This window comes from Scardinius erythrophthalmus (genome assembly GCF_964197995.2).
Source record: "Scardinius erythrophthalmus genome assembly, chromosome: 1".
In the NCBI taxonomy this organism is placed as follows: Eukaryota; Metazoa; Chordata; class Actinopteri; order Cypriniformes; family Leuciscidae; genus Scardinius; species Scardinius erythrophthalmus.
Genome location: NC_138221.1, coordinates 18,028,575 through 18,050,529, shown reverse-complemented (window position 1 = coordinate 18,050,529; position 21,955 = coordinate 18,028,575). Strand labels below are relative to the sequence as shown.

Sequence of the window (21,955 nt, the reverse complement as noted above, 5' to 3'; positions counted from 1 at the left end):
AACTCTCAAAGGGGGAAATATTGTATTACACATTTATTAAATGTTTAATTTAGGTTCCAATACAATAGTATATAAACTGTGAAAGTTTAGTAGATTGAATTTAGCATTTGAGGCATAGATGATGATATTCAAAGAAGATTAAGTCAAGCAATCCAGGTGTCTGACATTAACCTTTTGTCTTTTGTCTTTATGCACCTCCTGAACAGTGTCATTGTCCCAAGTTAAGCTATGATAATGTGAAGGTATGTGTGATACTGTCAGGCTGATTGGATCATTTGAATGACACTGTTATGCTGATGAGATCAGGAAATCTCTGTAAACAAGCTGACTCATGTAGGCTACTTCATGTACATGCCCCCTTTATGTAAATCCCTCCCCCTTGGAATGTATATAAACTACAATGTATACTGTTTGAGTTAGACTTGACTTGGATGACTACAGCGACGCACAGCGAGTTCTCAATAAAGAGTAACTTCTGCTTGAAAGATATCCCAACGTCTCCTGGTCTCTGCTTTGACGAAGGAAAAGTTTCCAACACTGGCCATAAAGCCTCAGAATCTGAATTGAAAACAACGTTTACAAGCAAACACATTTACAAAAAATAATGCCCCTAACAGGTTTGAAAAAATTTACTACTGAGCTAAAAAATTTAGCTCAGTCAGATCCTTGCTCCTCGAAATACCCGCACTTCTGAGGTACATTTTCCATTATTATTATTCCTCACAGCGCTGCGAGACGGTGTAAACAAGTAATGATCTGAATAAACTTGTTTTCTCGAGCTGATATGGGGGTGTTCACAGGTTTGCGTGGATTACCTCAGTCATTTGCGTTTGAATAGCGCACACTCTCCGTGGGTGGGGTCACATTAAAAATAATTAGATGATGGACTTCCGGTGCGGTGCTACAACAAGATGGACGCATAATAGCGAGCTCCTCAAGTCGGTTTAGACAAAGTACCTCCAGTCAATATAAATAACACTGAGATCGTTTTAATTTAAGTATGAAAGGAGGAAAAAAGCTAAGGAGTCAGATGATGAATAAAAATGCGAGTGATACGCAACAAAACCCAGAAGTGATCGAGTCTACTGAATACGAGGAAAACGACGATAACGGAGGTGAAGCTAACACCGCTATGCTAGGGGAAGCTAGCACCGATCAGAAAGCTCTGCTTCAATCCCTAACGATGCTTCGTACAGAGCTAAAAGATTTTAAACAAGGAATGAGACGGGACCTGGACGAATTTAAAAACGACGTGAAGAAAGTTTTGAAAGACGACCTCTCGCAGTTTAAAGGTGAAGTTCTGCAGGAGCTTCAGAGCCAAAACGCCAGCATAGCTGAGACACAAACCCGAATAGCTGACATGGAGTCGGCCTGCTTGGAGATGAAAGAAACGCTACTGGCGGTGGTGAAAGAAAACACGCAGATGCGGGACAAAGTTGTTGATCTCGAGAGCCGCTCAAGAAGAAATAATATTAGGATTTACGAGGTGCCGGAGGAAAAAGAAGGAAGATCTGTCACTGAGTTTGTTAACGAGTTGTTTAAAAGCCACCTGACCCTGCCAGAGGGTCTCGAGCTCCGTGTCCAGCGGGCACACAGAGCATTGATTCCAAAGCCAGCAGCTGCCTCTTCCCCGAGATCAATAATCGTTAACTTTTTAGAGTTTCATGTCAAAGAGTTAGTCCTGAGGAAAGCGTGGCAACAGAAGATCGAGATTAACGGGAAAAGACTTTACTTTGATAACGACTATGCAACGGACGTCATGGAGAGGCGCAAGATGTACGGACCTATCAAAGTGGCTCTGAGGGAGAAGGGGATCCGGTACCAGACACCCTACACGAAGATGCGGGTGTACTGGGATTCCGGTCTGGTGATATACAGCACAGCGGATGAGGCAGCACGGGACCTGAATCGACGCGGAATCAGGGTGGAGGTGGTGACTAAACCGAACACCGCCGCGGCAGCGGAGGAGCGACTGAATGCAGCGTTGCCATGGAAACGCACCACCAACACTCCAGACAGCGCAGCTCAGCGTGCAAGGGAGAGGCTGACAGAGTTCAGACGAGACTCACACCAAGAGAACTGCAATGGATGAAAAGATAAAGGCTACGTCGCGGAGTGAACTCGATCATCAGTATCATCATTATCTTTTTTGTTAAAAACAATATTACTTTTGAACTAAAGAATATTAGTCTGATACGCACAAATCTGGGTCATATTAGACATAATGACTCACGACTTAAGTTTATAGATCAGTTGAACCGACAAGAGGGAGTGTTCTGCAGCAAGCACAAAATGTTGGACAATTCTAGTATTTGTGGGTTTTCTCTCACAGCTAGGGAGGGCCCCCACCACAGTGAGGCACAAAACCCTCCTCCCACCAACAGGGACCACAAGGGATGGATAAGTACATCTCTATTTTGGAAGTCACATTGTTCAGAGTTCAATTGTTATTCTTTGGTTTTGTTCCTTATGTTCAGTGTTGGATTGCCTCTTAAACTCATTAGAAATGGTAGAGCTTAATACTAAAATACTGACGTTGAATGTTAATGGTCTAAATAATCCTGTGAAGCGTCAGAAGATAATGACCAAATTAAAGAAGGATAAGTCACAGATTATTTTTCTACAAGAAACACACCTGTCCAGTCTGGAGAGCGAGAAACTTAAGAGATTTGGATATACCAACTCATTTTATAGCTCATACCGTCATGGATGTAGAAGAGGTGTGATCATACTTATATCCAATTCAGTGAAATTTGAATGTATCAAAAAAATTAGTGATAAAGAAGGGAGATTTATTTTTGTGAAAGGAAAACTCGAGAACGAAATGGTGACACTGGTTAACGTGTATGCCCCACCCAATAGTGCAAAACAATTCTTTAAAACCCTATTTGATATCATGTTTTTAGAAATGGATGGAGTATTAATATGTGGTGGTGACTTTAATATTGTGATGAACAGTAAACTAGACACGACAAATAAAAATAAGCATACCAATCCGGTTATGAGAATGGTCAAGAGAACACTTAAAGAATTTGGGATAGTTGATACATGGAGGGAGTTACATTCTTCTAAAAGAGACTACACGCACTATTCTCCCCCTAACAACAGCTATGCTAGAATTGATTACTTCTTCATGAATAAGAATGATTTAAATAGGGTAAAGAAGTGTGAAATTCAACAAGCAGATGTGTCTGATCACTGTGCGGTTCTCCTTACAGTTAATTTGAAAGTACAAGAGAAAAATACGTTATGGAGGCTAAACGTAGGAATGTTAAATAATAAGTCAAGTGTGGAGGAACTTAAGAAAGACATCATAATCTATCAAAATGAAAATGACAATGGAGAGGTTACCCCAGTTATTTTATGGGATGCTCTCAAAGCAGTTATAAGGGGAAAACTGGTTGCTAAGACGGCAGCAATTAAAAAAAACAGAGAGGAAGTCTACAAAAAGGAGAAGGAGAAGCTATTTATAACCGAACAGCAACACAAGACTACACAAGATCCCTCGCTACTTCCAAAAATTAAAGAATTTAGGGATAATATAGATAAAATACTAATCACAGAAATTGAAAAGAAGACCAGATTTCTAAAACAATCCTATTATGAAGTGGGACCAAGGGCAGCCAAATTACTGGCAAAACAATTGAAAAAACAGCAAGCAGATCGGACAATTCACAAGATAAGGGATACAAATACGAATCAAATAATTCATGACCCCAAAGAGATTGGAACTCAGTTTATGAACTACTATAGAGATTTATACAGTCAGCCTCCCTCCGCGAACATCGACCAAATGAACGCTTTTCTTGAGAAACTGGACTTACCATCAATTGGAAAAAATCAGAATGATCATCTGACTTCGCCCATCACAAAAGCAGAGATAGAGAAAGCAATGAACAAACTAAAAACAAACAAATCTCCCGGCAGTGACGGTCTACCATCCGAGTGGTATAAAACATTTAATGAACAGCTTATACCTCTACTCGAAAAATCATTCAACTACACACTTCAACATGGTGAAATGCCCCCTTCTTGGAATGAAGCGGTAATATCAGTGATCCCCAAGAAAAACAACAGTGAGACTTGTTCAGACTATAGACCTATATCACTACTCAATGTTGACTATAAATTGTATACCTCAATTATCGCCAAAAGATATGAATATTTTATCAGTGACATTATAGATGAAGACCAGACAGGCTTTATTAAGGGACGTCAAGCCCAAGATAACACAAGGAGAACTTTATATATAATCAATCATATTCTAAAAAAGGGAAAATGTGCCGCCTTAATAAGCCTTGATGCAGAAAAGGCTTTTGATAGCGTAAATTGGACTTTTCTATATCAGGTACTTGAGAAATTTGGACTTAACGACAAAGCTGTCAGATGTATTAAAACGCTTTACCAAAACCCGACCGCAAGAATAAGAATAAATGGCAGTCTAACTGAAAGCATAAATTTAGGACGATCTACCAGACAGGGCTGCTGTCTTTCTCCAACCTTGTTTGCAATCTTCATAGAGCCCCTGGCACAAGCAATCAGGCAAAATAGTAATCTTAAAGGAATAGAGGTTGGGGAAGAGGAACATATCATTGGACTTTTCGCCGATGATGTGGTATGTTTTTTAGAGGACCCAGACACATGCATCCCCGTACTAATCGACCAACTCGAGACATTTGGCTTTTATTCTGGATACAAACTTAATTTGACCAAAACACAGATTTTAACATTTAACTATTTACCATCCAAAAACATACAACAAAAATATCATCTGAACTGGAGAGCAACAAAAATGAAATATCTTGGGGTCACTTTAACAAAAAACACTGATGATCTATATGAGCATAATTATGTCAAACTAGATAAGGAAATTAAGAGTGATTTTGACAGGTGGGCTCTCCTCCCGTTAGACATTGGTTCACGAATAGAGACCATAAAAATGAGTGTTCTACCCCGACTTCTTTACCTCTTTCAGTCACTACCCATTGAGATACCCGAAAAACAATTCAGACTGTGGGACAAAATCATGTCAAGGTTTATATGGAATGGCCGCAGACCGAGAATCAAATTTGAAACATTACAGATAAAAAAGGATAAGGGGGGTTTGGCACTGCCATATCTTAAGGGATATTTTCATGCTGCACAAATTAGGCATGTAATTTGTTGGTGTGACAAAGAATATATAGCCAAATGGAAGAATTTAGAAAAATCGGTACAAGGAAGAGAAATTCAAAGTCTTATTGGAGACAGAGAAGAAGCAATGAGTGTAATTAAACAGGTGAATACAGTCACTCAGTTTACGCTAAAAATATGGTTTAATCTGGTACGAAAATACAAATTAGAGAAAGAGCTCGGACTGCTTCGGTGGATAGTTTATGACAAGGGTTTCATCCCTGGTTCCCTTGACCAAAGATTTAAACAATGGATTCCTAATGGATTAACAGCAATATGCACATTAATTAAAAATGGGAATTTCATGAGCTTTCAGGAGATTAAACAAAAATATGATCTAAGTAATCAAGACCATTTCAGATATTTGCAGATAAGGGACTTTTTCAATAAAAAAATAAAAAGCAGTGTAAATCTGGACAAAAATCCAACAATCAAAAGCATAATTGAAGCCTACAACGCAAAGAAATTTAGAATAATCTCTACAATTTATGGACATATAATGGAGGCAAGAGGGAATACAACGATGTATGTAAAACTGAAGTGGCAGAGAGAGTTGGGAGTGAACATATCTGATGATGAATGGTCATATATTTGGAAAACACAGCAATCAACAACATCATCGCGTGTCTGGAGATTACATTGCTGGAAAAATTTAATTAGATTTTTTATAACACCCAAAATTAGGAATAAACATACTTCATTACCACAGCCATGTTGGAGAAGCTGTGGAGATGTGAACGTGAATCATTCGCATGTGTTTTGGCTCTGTCCTAAGATCGCAAAATTTTGGGAAGATGTTCACTTAGTTATAGGCAAAGTTCTGGGTTATGCTGTACCCAAGTCCTGTACATTATTATATCTTGGTGTCATTACGGGAAATGTGTTGAAAGAAGATAGATACATATTGAAAATTATGTTAGCAGCCTGTAAAAAGGCAATTACAAGAAAATGGTACAAGATTGACCCACCATTACAGGACGACTGGATGACAGTTATGGACGAATTACATATTATGGAGCAACTAACCTACAGAATAAGGACTCAAGAGGATCAATACTGCCAAAAGTGGGAGAAATGGATTGAATACATAAAATCGACAGAACAAAGACCATCACATTGACATTGAGAAAGGATCAAACTGTAGAAACATGGTGATCCAACATGTTCCCTTTCATTCCTTTGTTTTTTTTTTTGTTTTGTTTTTTTTTTGTTACCCCCTTCCCCCCTGTATAATGTTTAAAGAAAATCAATAAAAAGAAAGTATCAAAAAAAATAATTAGATGAGATGAGAACGACTGACATCTCGCTCTTTTCTTACAGATTACATGAACTGAGAATATTTGTTTTTTATATAAATTACTGCATTTAAAAGAAGAGAATTCAAGCTTCATGCCTGTGTGTCTGTATGCCTGTTTGACTGAGTATTCGCTGAGTTATTGTTCATTTTCGGACGCGTTTCAGAATGGACTTCACTGACAGAGAGAAGGCAGAACTCGCTTTGCGTTTATTTTTCTTTATTTGGCAAAAAGCACAAAACTTTTTATTGTGAGTATACACAAATAATACACATTTAACAGAATCGATTGATGTATGAAACTTGTTTGTAATATCAAAGTCAACAGAGAAAAATGAATCTCTTTTGAACTGATAAAAAAAAAAGCGAGCTGGTATCGCCGGCGATACCGCCGACCCCAGGGGGGTTAAAGGCTGCCTAATATTCGTTCGAATACCATTAATTTTTTAAATATTCAAATTATATTAGGATAACGAAGTTCGGCGTCAAAGCCCTGATCTGAACTGACTAATTAGATATTCCTGCTGGTAGACCATGAGTTAATAAATACCAATCAATCAACAAAATGTCCTGTGCTCACCACACACACGCTATAGGTGGAGAGGAGAGATTTGGCTATAGAGTGATGTGTGGCTAACTTACACAGAAGAGACTTTAATGCTCAGCACATAAAGATGAACTACATACTGTGATCTCAGACTGTGTTGATGTGGTTTCTCCACTGTATGGATCTTCATGTGTAGCTTCAGGTGAATTTTAAAAGAGAAACTTGTCCCGCACTGATCACACGTGTGCGGCTTCTCTCTGATGTGGATCCTCTCATGTTTTTTTCAAATCTGCTGACTGAATGAATCTCTTGTCACACTGTGAACACTTGAAAGGTTTTTCTCCAGTGTGAATCCTCTCATGAATTTTCAGATGTGCTAACTGACTGAATCTCTTGTCACAGTGTGAACACTTGTAAGGTTTTTCTCCAGAGTGAATTCCTTCATGTGCTTTAAGATTTGCAGACTGATTGAATCTCTTGTCACAGTGTGAACACTTGTAAGGTTTTTCTCCAGTGTGAATTCTCTGGTGCAGTTTCAAACAGTTTGCTGTAGTAAAAGTCTTCTCACACTCAAAACACACATACTCTCTCACACCAGTGTGAATTTTCTGATGTGCATGTAAATATGGCAGTCGTGAAAAACTCTTTCCACACACAGAACATGAATGCGGCTTCTCCTTCATATGAACTGTCAGGTGTTTCTTCAGGACTGATGCACAGATAAATGTTTTGCCGCACTGATCACATGTGAACGGCTTCTCTCCAGTGTGGATCCTCATGTGCATCTTAAGACTTTGTTTGTATGGGAAACTCTTTTCACATTGATCACACATGAATGGCTTCTCTCCAGTGTGGATCCTCATGTGTACTTTAAGGTGGTCTGGTTGACTGAAACTCTTCCCACACTGATAGCATACATGCGGCTTCTCTCCAGTGTGAACTCTCATGTGAAGCTGTAAATGTTGCCGCAGTGAAAAACTCTTTCCACACACAGAACATGAATGCGTCTTCTCCTTCGTATGAACTGCCATGTGTGTCTTCAGCTCTGATGCCCTAAGAAAAGTGTTGCCGCACTGATCACATGAGAACGGCTTCTCTCCGGTGTGGATCCTCATGTGACGCTCAAGACTTTGTTTGTATGGGAAACTCTTTTCACACTGATCACATGAGAATGGCTTCTCTCCAGTGTGGATTCTCATGTGACATTCAAGACTTTGTTTGGTTGTAAAGCTCTTTCCACACTGAGTGCAGGTGAAAGATTTCTTGGCTCTTCTTTTCTTTAAAAATGTCTTTTTAGTCTTTGAGCGACTCAAAGGTTTTTCTCCAGGTTTGACATGATGTTCCTCCTCCACTTCACTCAGTTCTTCACTCTCCTCCACTTCCATCAGGTCTGACATGAAAGAAATGTATTAAATTAAATTTTTAGTACATCGAAATAATTCAAAGAGAAATATAAAGTGAAAGGACATGAAAGTGAGCCCTGATGTAATAGTAGAAAGTAGACAACTGTTATAACATGATAATTTGATGCCTTTTTATAAATTGATTATATGTCCTTGAAACTTTTCATGAATGAGGTAAATTTATCTTCCAGTTATTATTTTTAAAACATTATAGACACAAATCCCATGTTTCTTTAGCAAGAAATATTTAATATATTTGATAAATAACTCAATTATTTAACATGATATTAACACTAAAATATACAATACTGCCATGTTTTGACACCAACTTTGAGATTGATATTTATTTTACTAAAAGCGTTTGATTATTAATGGCCGTTCACACTAGACTAGGCTCTTTCTGCGGCATGATGGGAGGACAAGAAAATAATCTCAATCCATTGTCTCAGTTTTACACAAACTGTACAGTGTTGATCACAATCATCAACCCTGTTATCAAATTTACTGTAAGAAGAATCTCTATACCAACTGATAATGGGAGTGTCATTAAGTGGAGTTAAAACACCTGTTGTGTGTGTTCACATGGAAGAATGGGGTGAGTGCTGGGGCACATATTTTGTTGACCTTGCAAACCTATACAAATAAAACAACATGCAAGCTTAAAGGATAAACGTGTCACATTAGTTATTCTTGCACTAAGCCCCTTAGCGGTTTTTGGATTGTTTTTATGTGCCGCTACAAGTTAGTCAAAAAAATTGTTTATTTTTGAACGATGCGCATCGACTTTGGATTCAAGGAAGAGGCCCTCATGCTTTGACTGGACGGAAAGGAAGCGCAGAGCTGGCTGACGGAGATTCGCCCTGCTCTCGCTTGTTTTAATCAGAAGGACTATTGCACATTGGACTTTCAAAGCAACAATACCAACATCTTTGGATATGTATGCTGCTAACAATCATTGCACAATTGGATGTTCAAAGCAACAGGACCAACGTCTTCGGATAGGTTTGATGCTGTTGAACCGGTAGGACATTGGTTTGTTACATCTTTGCTTGTGTTCGCAGAACGATTTGAAATGGTTTTGCAGTTTGTTTACGATTGATGCAGCGCTATTGGTGTGTTTAGTGAATCATTGTTTAGATTGCTGGGCTTTTGTGAATCTATTGGAGTTGTGAGACATATCCGATGATATGCGTTGTTTTGGATTGTGTTTGCTTGTTGTGGGAAGCGTCTCCGTATTTAGACGTGATGATGTGTGCGTGCTTCAATCATGAGTGAGATTGAAACGGGTGCGGATGTTGAACCTGAACAGGACAAATGTAGAAGAAAAGTTCAACTCACAGTAAAGGCTTTGACTTATAAACTTGAGCAACTTCAGAAAGAACGAAAAAGAAATGTAAATGTGATTAAAAGTTCTATACCAGCCATCAAAGAACTCATGCTGAAAAATGAGAACATTGCAGCTGTACAGTCTGAACTTGAAACTTTGGTGCAAACTTTTAAAGAGACAGTCAAGCTTCATGATTCAGTGATCCCATTATTGCCTAGTGATGAACAAATCAAACAAAATGAGTGGTTCTCGAGCATTTATAAACACAGTGATGCATTTATAAAAGAGACAAAGCAATAGATAAATGGAATTGAGATGTCAAGTGATGATAACCAGGATCAACAGTCAAAAACAGTTGAATGCCCTTCAATTGATTCAAAACAACAGAATATGTCTCAAATTTCCATGCATAGTCAAGATGATATAAACCCAAGTGACAGTGTTTCTAATGTTGGAAGTAAAGGATCAAGTCAATGTAGCTCTGCCACAAGACGTTCAACTACATCAACAACTTCTTCGGCCCGCATTAAGGCAGAGGCTGATATTGCAGCTTTGTTGGTACGTCAAAATTTAATGAAGGTAAAACATGCAATTGAAGAAAAGGAACAGAATTTAAGGAAACAGAAAGAGGATTTTGAGTTGCGAATGGAGATTGCTGCAACTATGGCTAAAGTGAAAGTGCTTAAATGTTCTAGTGTGCAATGTGTTAAAAGTGATGTGACTCATCTGTCTGATGGAATGAATTCCTAGTTTGATAGAGGACAACAGGCAACAGAGACACTCAACGCTGATGCAAGTTCATTTACTCCTAGAGCTGAGACGCAACAAATTGTTTCTTCTAAGGATGGTAACAAGGCAAACAAGGGGAATGTTTCTCAGACAATTTATTCCCAGAACATCTCAAAGTTAAGTAAAACTTCTCAGAGTGGTTATGTGAATGCCAGTCCAGGAAATACTGATCAAGTTCTCCATATTATGGATAAACAAAATGAAATAACATCTTTACTGATTCAACAACAGTGTTTGTCATCTTTGCTTAAAAGTGAAATTCAAGTGTTTGATGGAAACCCTCTGCAATATCATACCTTTATGAAATCCTTTGAAAGCGGTGTGGAGCGTAAAACTGAAAGCCCCAGCGATCGCTTAAACTTTTTTGAACAGTATACCAGGGGACATCCAACAGAGATTATAAAAAGTTGCCAGCATATGCTTGCCGACCGTGGGTATTTAAGGGCCAAAGGTTTACTACAAGAGCATTTTGGTGACCAGTATATAATTGCATCTACCTAAATGGAAAAGGCTCTTTCAAAGGCAAATATCAAAAGTGAAGATGTACATGCTTTACGGGATTATAGTCTGTTCCTAAGAAGCTGTTGTAACTCCATTGGAGATATTCAGTATTTTCATGAGTTGGATACGCCCTTTAATATGTTTACTGTAGTGAAGAAACTACCATACAAATTGAGGGAAAAATGGAGATCTGAAGCCTGTGAATTGCAGGAAGACGACAATCAAGGAGCTACCTTTAGCAACATTGTTAACTTTGTTGAAAGACAAGTGAAAATAATGACTGATCCAGTTTTCAGAGACATACAGGATGGTCCAGCATTAACAGGAGGTAAATTATTGAACAAGGGCAAGTCTCAGTATTATCTTAAATCTAAAAGAAGCAGTTTTGCTACTACCGTCAGAGCAATGGAAAATAAATCAGAAATTGGAACCAACAAAAAGGAAATTGTTTCACCCACCAACAATAGTTTTTTGTTTTGTAGATGTGGACATGTTCTAGAATTGTGCCCTCTTTTGGAAAAGAGGACTCATGGTGAGAAGATTGCATTCTTAAAAGAAAAGGGCGTTTGTTTTGGCTGTATGTGCACAGGGCACATCAGTAAAGATAGTAGAAATCGCCTTTCATGTAAAGTGTGTAATCTTAAGCACCCAAGTATACATCACACCTACCCAAGAGGAGACAGATTTAAAACCTGTCAGGAGACAAACAGACGCTGTAATGGGCAGTGCTCTGCAATCTGTTGAGTCCAGTGGATTTATTGGGGCTGGTGAATTTGAATGTAAACTTTCCATAGTTCCTGTGCAAGTGAAATCTAAAAAAGGAAATAAGTCTGTAATTACTTACGCTTTTCTGGATCAAGGTAGCACTGCAGTATTTTGTACACTTACATTGATGAACAGACTTGGTCTTTCAGGTAAAAAGACTAATATTCTCTTGCGTACTATGGAGGAAAGAGTCACAACTACCCATGTCGTTTCTGGATTAGAGGTGGCTGGTTTGAATAAAGATGAATTTTGGGAGTTGCCTGATGCCTATACACAAAATACTATGCCTGTGCATAGTGGAAACATCCCAAGACAAAGAGATCTGCAGGGATGGCCACATCTGAAGCATGTGACTTCAACTGAAATTAACTCTGAGGTTGAAACGCTTATAGGAATCAATGCCCCAAGGGTTATGGAGCCAATTCAAGTGATCTGCAGTTTCAATAATGGACCATATGCAATTCAAACCAGTTTGGGATGGACAGTAAATGGTCCACTAAGAGGAGATGGTGGTGACCAGTCAACCTATGGGTATCCTGATGTTACAGTTAACAGGATTTCAGTTGGGCAAACTTGGGAGAGCTTTAGCAACAACAATTCAAGGCTGATTTTCCTGAGTGTAACAAAAACGAACAATTTGGGTTTTCAAGAGAAGATCACAAATTCATTGAGATGGTAACAGACTCATTAAAGCTTGTAGATGGTCATTATTCTATTGGCTTACCTTTGAGGAAGAAAAAAATGTTTGTATGCCAGACAACAGGACAATTGCTGAGCAGCGTACTCTGAACCTAAAGAAAAGGATGAAAAAGGACGTTTTACTTCATTCTGAATAATCTGTTTTCATGAAAGACATTATTTCTAAAGGTTATGCAGAGAGAGTGCCAACTGAGGACTAAGGATGTAGTAACGGTAAGGTATGTTACATACCCCACCACGGTGTCCATCACCAACGAAAAGGAAAGCTTCGGGTTGTATTTGACTGAGGTGCTACATTTCGAGGGACATCTTTGAATACCGAACTGTTACAGGGTCCAGACCTCACCAGTTCACTGACTGGAGTAATGACCAGATTCAGGAAGGAAAGAGTTGTGATCACAGCAGATATCAAAGCTATGTTTCATCAGGTGAGGGTACCAAAAGATGATGCAGATATGCTGAGATTTCTTTGGTGGCCTGATGTTGACCTTACTCGAAATATGGTTAAGCATCGTATGGTTGTGCACCTCTTTGGCCAGTTGTGCAAATTTTGCCCTCAGAAGGTGTGCTGAAGATAACAAAGACTTCAGCAAGGAAGTAATTGATGCAATTTTGCATTGTTTTTATGTGGATGACTGTCTGTTGTCAGTAATTTCAGAGAAAAAAGCTCTTTCTCTGTATCATGATCTTGTTGCATGGACGAAAACCAACAAAGACAACATTTAAAACAGGAAATGGAGAAAATCAAGGCACAATGTGGCAGAAGTAAGCTTTCTGTGGTAGAGCTAAAGAAAGCTGAATTAGAGGTAATTCGTAACTGCCAAAGAAAAATATACTCTGATGAACTCTCAAGCTTGCAAAAGGGAAAAAAACTGAAAAAGAACAGTCACATTTATAAGCTCAATCCTATCCTTGAAGACGGTGTTTTAAGAGTTGGCAGACGTTTGAGTAGGGCGGTTATGCCAGAAGAGACAAAACATCCCGCTATACTTGCTAAGGATTTTCACATCTCAGACATCATTCTTAAACATATACATCAAGAGGTGGGTCATGGTGGTCGAAACTATATGCCATCAAGGTTGCATCAGAGGTACTGGATACCTGGTGCCAGTGTAGCCATAAGGAAGATATTGTCCAAGTGTGTGATCTGCAAGCGTTTGCAAGCAGCTATTCAAACCTACCTCTGAATAGAGTTTCTCCAGATAAACTTCCATTTACGTACGTTGGAATTGTATATTTTGGACCCTTTGAAATTAAGAGCAGAAGTATTGTGAAGAGATACGGGATTATCTTCACATGCCTAGCCATTTGTGCTATTCATATCGAAGTGGTACAATTATAGGATACTGGTTCCTTTATCAATGCACTGTGAAGATTTATTGCAAGATGTGGACAAGTTTTGGAAATGCAGTCTGACAATGGTACAAATTTACTTGGAGCGGAACGCGAAATAAGACAAGATGTTGAATGCTGGAACCAATTTCAGATCAACAATGTGCTCCTGCAGAAGGGAATAAAGTGGATTTTTAATCCCCCAACTGGTTCACATCACGGAGGCATATGGGAAAGAATGATTAGCTCTGTAAGAAAAGTACTTAACACCACCTTAAGAACACAAAACCTTGATGAAGAAGGCCTTCATACAGTTTTATGTGAAGCTGAAGAAAATATTAATGGTACTAAGGAATCTACTAAAACTGGAAAAAATATGTAGCGCTCCAAACAGAAAAAAGTTCTTGTACTGCAGGTCCTTGTACTTCAGGTGCGTAGAGCCAATGGCATATTGAATAAACAAGAGGAGTGGCTAGCCGCACACTGATCCACTCAAGACTAGAAGTCTACAAAAGCATATTTTATTTTTCAAATTGCATTGTGCAAAAAAAGTGCTGGTGTCTAGTTTGTTTTTAACCCACATGCACTTTGCACTTTTTTTGCACAATGCAATTTGAAAAATAAAATATGCTTTTGTAGACTTCTAGTCTTGAGTGGATCAGTGTGCGGCTAGCCACTCCTCTTGTTTATTCACTAAGGAATCTACTGACATCAATGATTTGGAAGCACTGACACCCAATCATTTGCTACTGTTAAAGACACATCATTGCCACCAGGGATCTTTCAAAAGGAGGATATATATGCTCGTCGTCGATGGAAACAGGTGCAATATTTATATATGATCATAGGTAACTAAACCTATGCGCGTGAACTCGGCAATCGACTACTTTGGACTTCACCCGAAAACAGGATGTAAACAAAGGTATTTGCGCTGGCTTAAATAACATCATTTTTATACATTTCTTTCACATCTACTGCAGTCAGATCCACTCGTGTTCACTCAGAAGGAATCACTCACATTTTCTGTGCACTTGTAATGACACATCAAGGATGTTAAGAGGCTAAAAGCAGGTTTAGTACTTGCCCTATTGAAGTCAACAGGGTGCAAATTTTAAAAATAGAATAACTCGGTGTAGGCAACACCGATTTTTGTCGTTGTTCTCTGTATTGACAGCACTCCAAATGTACAAAAAAATGAGCTCAATGTTAAAATTGACCGGAGTTCTCCTTTAAGACAAAGACAAACGTTTGATTAGACCAGTGACAAAAATCTGCCTTTTGCAAGAGGTGGATATTTGACATTTTCCTTGAAAGGGAATTTCTCTTTAACACAGACATGGACTTATTACACGTATCACATTGACACACCACATATTTCTCACTTCACATCTACTGACACTGTGTTATGGACTTTACAAAGACTCAGTACTGAAGAAATTATGTATTGTAAATGTGCAAACATTTGTTGTAAAGCATGTGTGTATATACATGCGCATGTTTTTTTTTTTTTTTTTTTTTGTATTTTGAGATCTTATATTTATAAATGTCTCCTATGTGTATTTAATGTAATTATTGATTTATAATAATTAGGGGCTAGTATGTAGGAGCCATATAATTGGAAAGTCATGTGACCAACTGATAATGGGAGTGTCATTAATTAAGTGGGGTTAAAACACCTGTTGTGTGTTCACATGGAAGAATGGGGTGAGTGCTGAAGCACATATTTTGTTGACTGTGCAAACCTATACAAAATAAAACGACGTGCAAGCTTCAAGGATAAACGTGTCACATTAGTTATTCCTGCACTAAGCTCCTTAGCGGTTTTTGGATTGTTTTTATGTGCTGCTACATTTACTGTTTACTGATTATTCCTAAATGTTGAATGTTGAAAATGACTAGAATTCTGGTAACATTGTTGCAAATTGGGAACCAGATATAAAATAAATGTAAAATAAAACAGTTAAAATAGTATTTAGCTTGATCTGATGTTGACAATCAATATAAACATTTCTCAAACCTCCCTGTACCATTTCACAGTTGAACAATCTAAAAGTGATGAAGTGCTTGAATGTTTCTAACATGAATGTTCTTCAGCATCATGAATGAATGAAGAATAAACACCAACCTCTTTGTTCTTCAGGATCTTCAGTGTGTTTCATTCTGCAGGGTTCTGGATCACTCATGTTCTCACTGTCCTCTTTAATAAACTCAGTCTTTGCAGATTTCAGCTCTTTCTGATGCTCGTCTTCACTTGTAGCTGATGGGAATTTACAGCATTTATTAGAGAATTGCAGTGGGAGGAGCTTCACTGAAGATGTGACTGATGTGGGAGGAACTTCACTGATGATGTGACTGATGTGGGAGGAGCTGATCTGCCTAAATGAAAAATATAAATTACTGAATTTGTTTTTATAATAAATGACACTTCTAAGCCTTTATGTCTGTCTATCTATCTATTCATCGTACAGTAACTGATGCCAATCATTAATTATTTGCATTACTAATCCTAACATTATTCTTCTTCTTCTTCATTAAAATACAGTTATCTATGAAATAAAGAAACACATATAAATAATTTAAATTCTTCCAAGTATAAATAATGGTAAGAAAAACAGTAAAAAATCATAAACACAGAAATAAACGCACAGAGTAACCAACAAATACCCTCAGTCAGTTGACAATGAAATACGTTTTAAAGGTCCCGTTCTATGCCCCTTTTCACAAGATGTAAAATAAGTCTCTGATGTCCCCAGAGTGTGTATGTGAAGTTTGAGCTCAAAATACCCAACAGATCATTTTTTACAGCATGTTTAAATTGACATTTTTTGGGGCTCAGAAAAACGAGCCGTTTCAGTGTGTCCCCTTTAAATGCAAATGAGGTGCTGCTGGACGACACAGGGGGCGGAGCTTCATGAGCTCGCGCTCAGTCTGTCAGGACAAATTCATCTCACGGAATGATGATAATATCAGAAACTCTCAGTAACGGCGTTCATTTCGAGTCGGACAATAATGCCTACAGAGTCAGAGTGCTGTATAGAGATGAAACAGGTATGGTTTATTAGTTTAATTACGGTTATTATAACGTATTTGTCATCTGCTTGTAGGCTATGTATCCATTACTTACTAATAGCCTACAAGTCTGCTGTCTGAATGATGATCAAACATATACTGATGAGTATAATAAAGTTTATTGTACATCACACAAAAGATGAAGCGTCAGTTTTACTTCAGAAAATCACCGTAAGAGCTGAGTAAACACAGTAGCCTAAGTTATAAGAAGTGCGCAAATAGCCAGTAGAGTTGAGGGAGCATTCCTGTGGGCGGAGGTTAGTCAAGAAACGGTTCTGGTGATGTCACTAATGCAGGATGTAGAGGGGTGTAGTCCAATCGAGCCGTTTTTTGTAGTCTACTTCTGTTAAATAAAATATCTCGCTTGGCATTGAACTTTGAGCTTTATAATTTTACAGATATTATTTATGCTCTAACAGCAACATTACACACTAACTAAAGTTTGAAACATGGAATCGCATGCAACGGGACCTTTAAGTGTCAATTTACAGGAGATCTGAAGACATCAGCATAATAAAAATGAGGAGAAAACAGGAACTATTAATAAAGAGTGTTTTCAGCAGATCTGTTAATATTGATGAGCCTCAGACTATCAACACTCATTCAACAAGCTATTCAGGATCATCAGCAGATCATCTCACTTTATTCTGAGTGTTTGCCGTTAGAAACACATTATTTGAGTCAGGATACATGATAAAAGCCTGTAAAACTGCTCTATTGGAAGGAAATAGGCCTACTGTTGCTTCTCACAACATGACAAGGATAAAATATAAAAAATAAAAACAAACACTAATGGCATCCATCTTAATAAACCACCTCATCTAAATAACTACAGCAGCATAATGTCAATATCTAAAATATATTTAGATTTTCTAGTAACTAGATTCATTGCACTAATGTTATTCAAAACTGACAATGATCCTAAAAAAGTAATCATAAGCTCAATGTGAAGTAGGCTATTTAGCCGTAGGGTAAACGTACCTATTAAGCTCACCAAAATCTACATTGAGACATTTTTAGTGCACAAGATATTGGTTTTAGTACAAGAAGTTATTTTAAAATAAAATATTAATCTCTCACACTATAATATTTCATTTTATTTTAAATGACAAAAGTATTTCAATTAAGATGTACATCATTAAATATAAAAAGTCTGGCTGTGCTTAATGGGTACGTTTTGTACCCTTTAAGCACACCCCTGTTCCCAATAAGCTCACAACAAGTTTTATTAAAAATTCTTGTTTATTTTAAACAACCTTTTTAAGGAATAATTGAAAAAAGTTTTATTTGAAGGTACAGAGTCAATCACAAAAAAACAGAACACTAAAATCAAGCAACAAGGCATTCAATTTGATCAGGTAGCCTATCCTATTCATAGTGATGTGTCATTCAAACTCATTGCAACATCTAGACTAGTCCACGTTCAGCTATGTGTAACCCATATTGAAAAATCAAATAACAAAACAAACCAATGTGCTCCTTAAAGGGATACTCCACTTTTTTTGGAAATAGGCTCATTTTACAACTCCCCCAGAGTTAAACAGTTGAGTTTTACCGTTTTCGAATCCTTTCAGCCGATCTCCGGGTCTGGGGGTCCCACTTTTAGCATAGCTTAGCATAATGAATTGAACCGGACAAGACCATTAGCATCTCTCTCAAAAAAATGACCAAAGAGTTTCGATATTTTTCCTATTTAAAACTCGACTCTTCTGTAGTTACATTGTGTAATAAGACTCAATTTTCTAGGCTGATATGGCTAGGAACTATACTCTCAAAATCGCACCTTTTCATTTTCCGTCGGTCTTAGTACACGATGTAACTACAGAAGAGTCGAGTTTTAAATAGCAAAAATATCGAAACTCTTTGGTCATTTTTTTGAGAGAGATGCTAATGGTCTTGTCCGGTTCAATTCATTATGCTAAGCTATGCTAAAAGTGGTACCGCCAGACCCGGAGATAGGCTGAATGGATTCGAAAACGGTAAAACTCAACTGTTTAACTCTGGGGGAGATTTAAAATGAGCTTATTTCCAAAAAAAGTGGAGTATCCCTTTAACTCTCTGGGTCAGAGCTTTCCTGTCTACTCCAAACTTCTTGGACAGATACGACAGGTTTCTGATGGCTCCTTCTTTGTATGACATGCCTCTTTCATCTTTGGGCATACACTATAGTTTCGTCTAGCTTTTGTCATCTTAAGACTGTGAAAATAAGTTTATTAATCATTTTTTTGAAGATTAACCTAGTGACAACCATCAGTTAATATTTAAATTCTGATTATTAAGTATTTACATAGACGTTTAATGTGGGTGAGCTTAAAGGGAGCACACACTGTGCTTAATTGGAGCAAAAACATTTTTTAATTAATAAATATTAAATTAAAATTTAAAGGAAAATATTTAGCTAAATTAATAATCTAGGTAATGTATTAAGTTTATACCAATTTTAATATGAACAACTATTATAGACAATATCTATGAAATTATGCTTTTTCTAATTGATGTCACACTGAAGCTGTGTGATTGTCATAGTAGTGCACCCTTTAAGCTCACCTAACAATAATATGAATTCTTTAAAAATTACAGCAGTTTAAAACCACAGACTATCAATAAAATGTAAAATTATAATATTATGGATTTAAAAGTACAAGCCATTAATTCCTGTGAAGTAATATATTAATGTAGCACACAATCTTATACAGCTAGTAAGCTAGCTATGTTCGTAGCATCTGGGCTATGTTGCTAAAACTATCTTTTAGATCTAACTGTAATTATTTCCCACATCCAGGTTCCAGGTTATAATATGCAAAAGTCTAAACATTAATCTCTTAATTTTGCAATAAGATGATGTACTTCTTCAAAATAAAGGCTTAAACATATAAAAAATGCACATTTGAGGGGCTCCTCTTCTGGTGAAAGTTTTCAGACAGCTTTGAAAATAGCCGCCAGACAGTGTGAACACATGGACACACATATCTCAGTGTGCAATGGTCTGATTGGTTTAAAATTACAGGAGGTATATAGTAACAAACACATCAATTGGTTAATACATCAAATAGGATAATACATTGCTGTTTCTTTTTATAATCTGAGCTCCAAGATGGTAGTGTGCTTAATGGGTACTTGAGCTTAATAGGTACGTTTACCCTATCTGTTCCTGTATTTTAACAACGTAAACCACATTTTATCTGCCAAAAATGTCAAAAAGTATAAATAAAACGGCAGCAGCAAAACTTTGACTCGACACTCAGTAACAGTTCTCACACAAACATCGAGACAATCACACAAACGAACACAAAATCGCTCAGGTCTGAATGAACTCAACATATTCTCCTCATGCTCGCTGCTGCTGCACTAAATGTTTATTTCAGTAGGAAGACGCCAGAAAAGACGCACAAGTATCAATGTGATCGATGAAAACACTACAGAAATGAGCCTGTCGCTTACTCAAACTGTATAAAGTGTGTGTGATGGTTGTGTAAATATGAGAAATACCGTGAGTTGCTCTCCTCCCCTCAGAAGACTCTTCTTCTTCTTCTTTATTGGCGGCTCGAATTAGCGCCATCTGTTGTGGGTTTTGGATCAGAGACTCATTTTACTCCGTTTTTGAGATGGGTGGGTCTGCTATGGAATTCCAAAGCTGCCAATATTCATAAATAAATATACAAATAAATGTAAAAAATAATATCAAAAAATATATATATAAATAAATATACATAGAAAAGCAAAAAAACTAAAATAAATTATTTATACATTTATTTCCTTATTTATGTATATATATTTTTTCCATATTTATTTATTTATTCTTGTATTTATTTATACATTTATTCATTTATACATTTATTTATTTATACATTTATTTATTTTTACATTTATTTATTTATACATTTATGTATTTCTACATTTATTTATTTATTCATTTATTTCTTCCTACATTTCTTTCTGCGTAGGGTAATGAGGAGGGCGTGGTTTACCTCAGACATAGCAATCGAGCTCAGAGTAAGTGAAGGCGAAGGGTTGAGCTATACAATAAGTATAGCTCACTGACGTTGATACGGTCTGTGACTGCGAGGTCTATGGTCAAAATCCTAAATCTGTGTGACATGGATAGGCTACTCTTTATTCCGGACATGGCCGTAGAACATCGTTTGGTCTGGATTTGTAAAATGTGCTGGGCTAACAAACATGAAACAGGGACTCTGAAATGGAAGCGCTTGATATTTTCCATTTTTCGGTCAGAACTCACGGAAAGGAAGCTGGGCACATTGAAGTCGACGCAAGCATATTGACCAATGCTTTTGAAACGAGACCATTGCATTTTAATGTAGCCTAATTTCCAAAAACAATACTGACAGCAACAGAAACATTTTTTTTATTCTATTAAGCTGTGGTAGTCTTTTGCCTACCTCGATAAACTCATGTCCAGGGGCAACCTTATTAAATGTATGAACGTCACGTTAATCCACATCGATAAATTCAGTTAGAGGATAAGACTGTAGGGCAGTTAGCCTACCACTAAAATCCAACCAGAGCTTCATCAGAGCCATCAATACAGAAGAGATCTTAATGCATTTACACAGCAATTACCCTACAAGTGCATACAGATATTATGAAGTGTTTTACATTTTCAAGACATAAATATGACATGATGGAATCAATGAAGTGATAGGACGTTTAATGTGAAACTAAAACAGACACCAGGTGGCAGAAAGTCACTGTCTTAAATGAGTGAGTTCAATCCACTCGTTTGATTCCTCAAAATACACAGAATCAAAAACAACTCGACGTGTTGAAACGGTTCAGCTGTGGATTTGATTTTGATCATTTCTATTTAGGCCTTTGCATTATTTAAATAATAATAATAATAATAAATAAATAAATAAATAAATAAATAAATAAATAAATGAATGAATGAATGAATGAATGGATGAATGACCAAATGTTCAAAAAGTTGGCAGAGAGGGGTCATATTCGGGGAAACAACATATTGTTGATAGGCTATTTTTCGGGGCCATGAGTTTAATGCGTAAACCTGTGTGACCATATAGCAACTATTCAGAAAT

General features: G+C 37.3%; 1 protein-coding gene across 1 annotated transcript; it reads right to left on the bottom strand.

Moving 5' to 3' along the window:
• Positions 1 to 6,384: 6,384 nt before the first annotated feature.
• Positions 6,385 to 20,461, bottom strand: LOC308692034 (uncharacterized protein). Its single transcript, XM_081367715.1, has 3 exons — positions 20,388 to 20,461; positions 15,955 to 16,205; positions 6,385 to 8,403 (listed from the first exon to the last, which is right to left on the bottom strand). The coding sequence occupies exons 2-3, from the start codon at positions 16,010 to 16,012 to the stop codon at positions 7,286 to 7,288; spliced, it is 1,176 nt and encodes a 391-aa protein (XP_081223841.1). The 5' UTR covers positions 16,013 to 16,205; positions 20,388 to 20,461; the 3' UTR covers positions 6,385 to 7,285.
• Between the last annotated feature and the right edge of the window lie 1,494 nt (positions 20,462 to 21,955).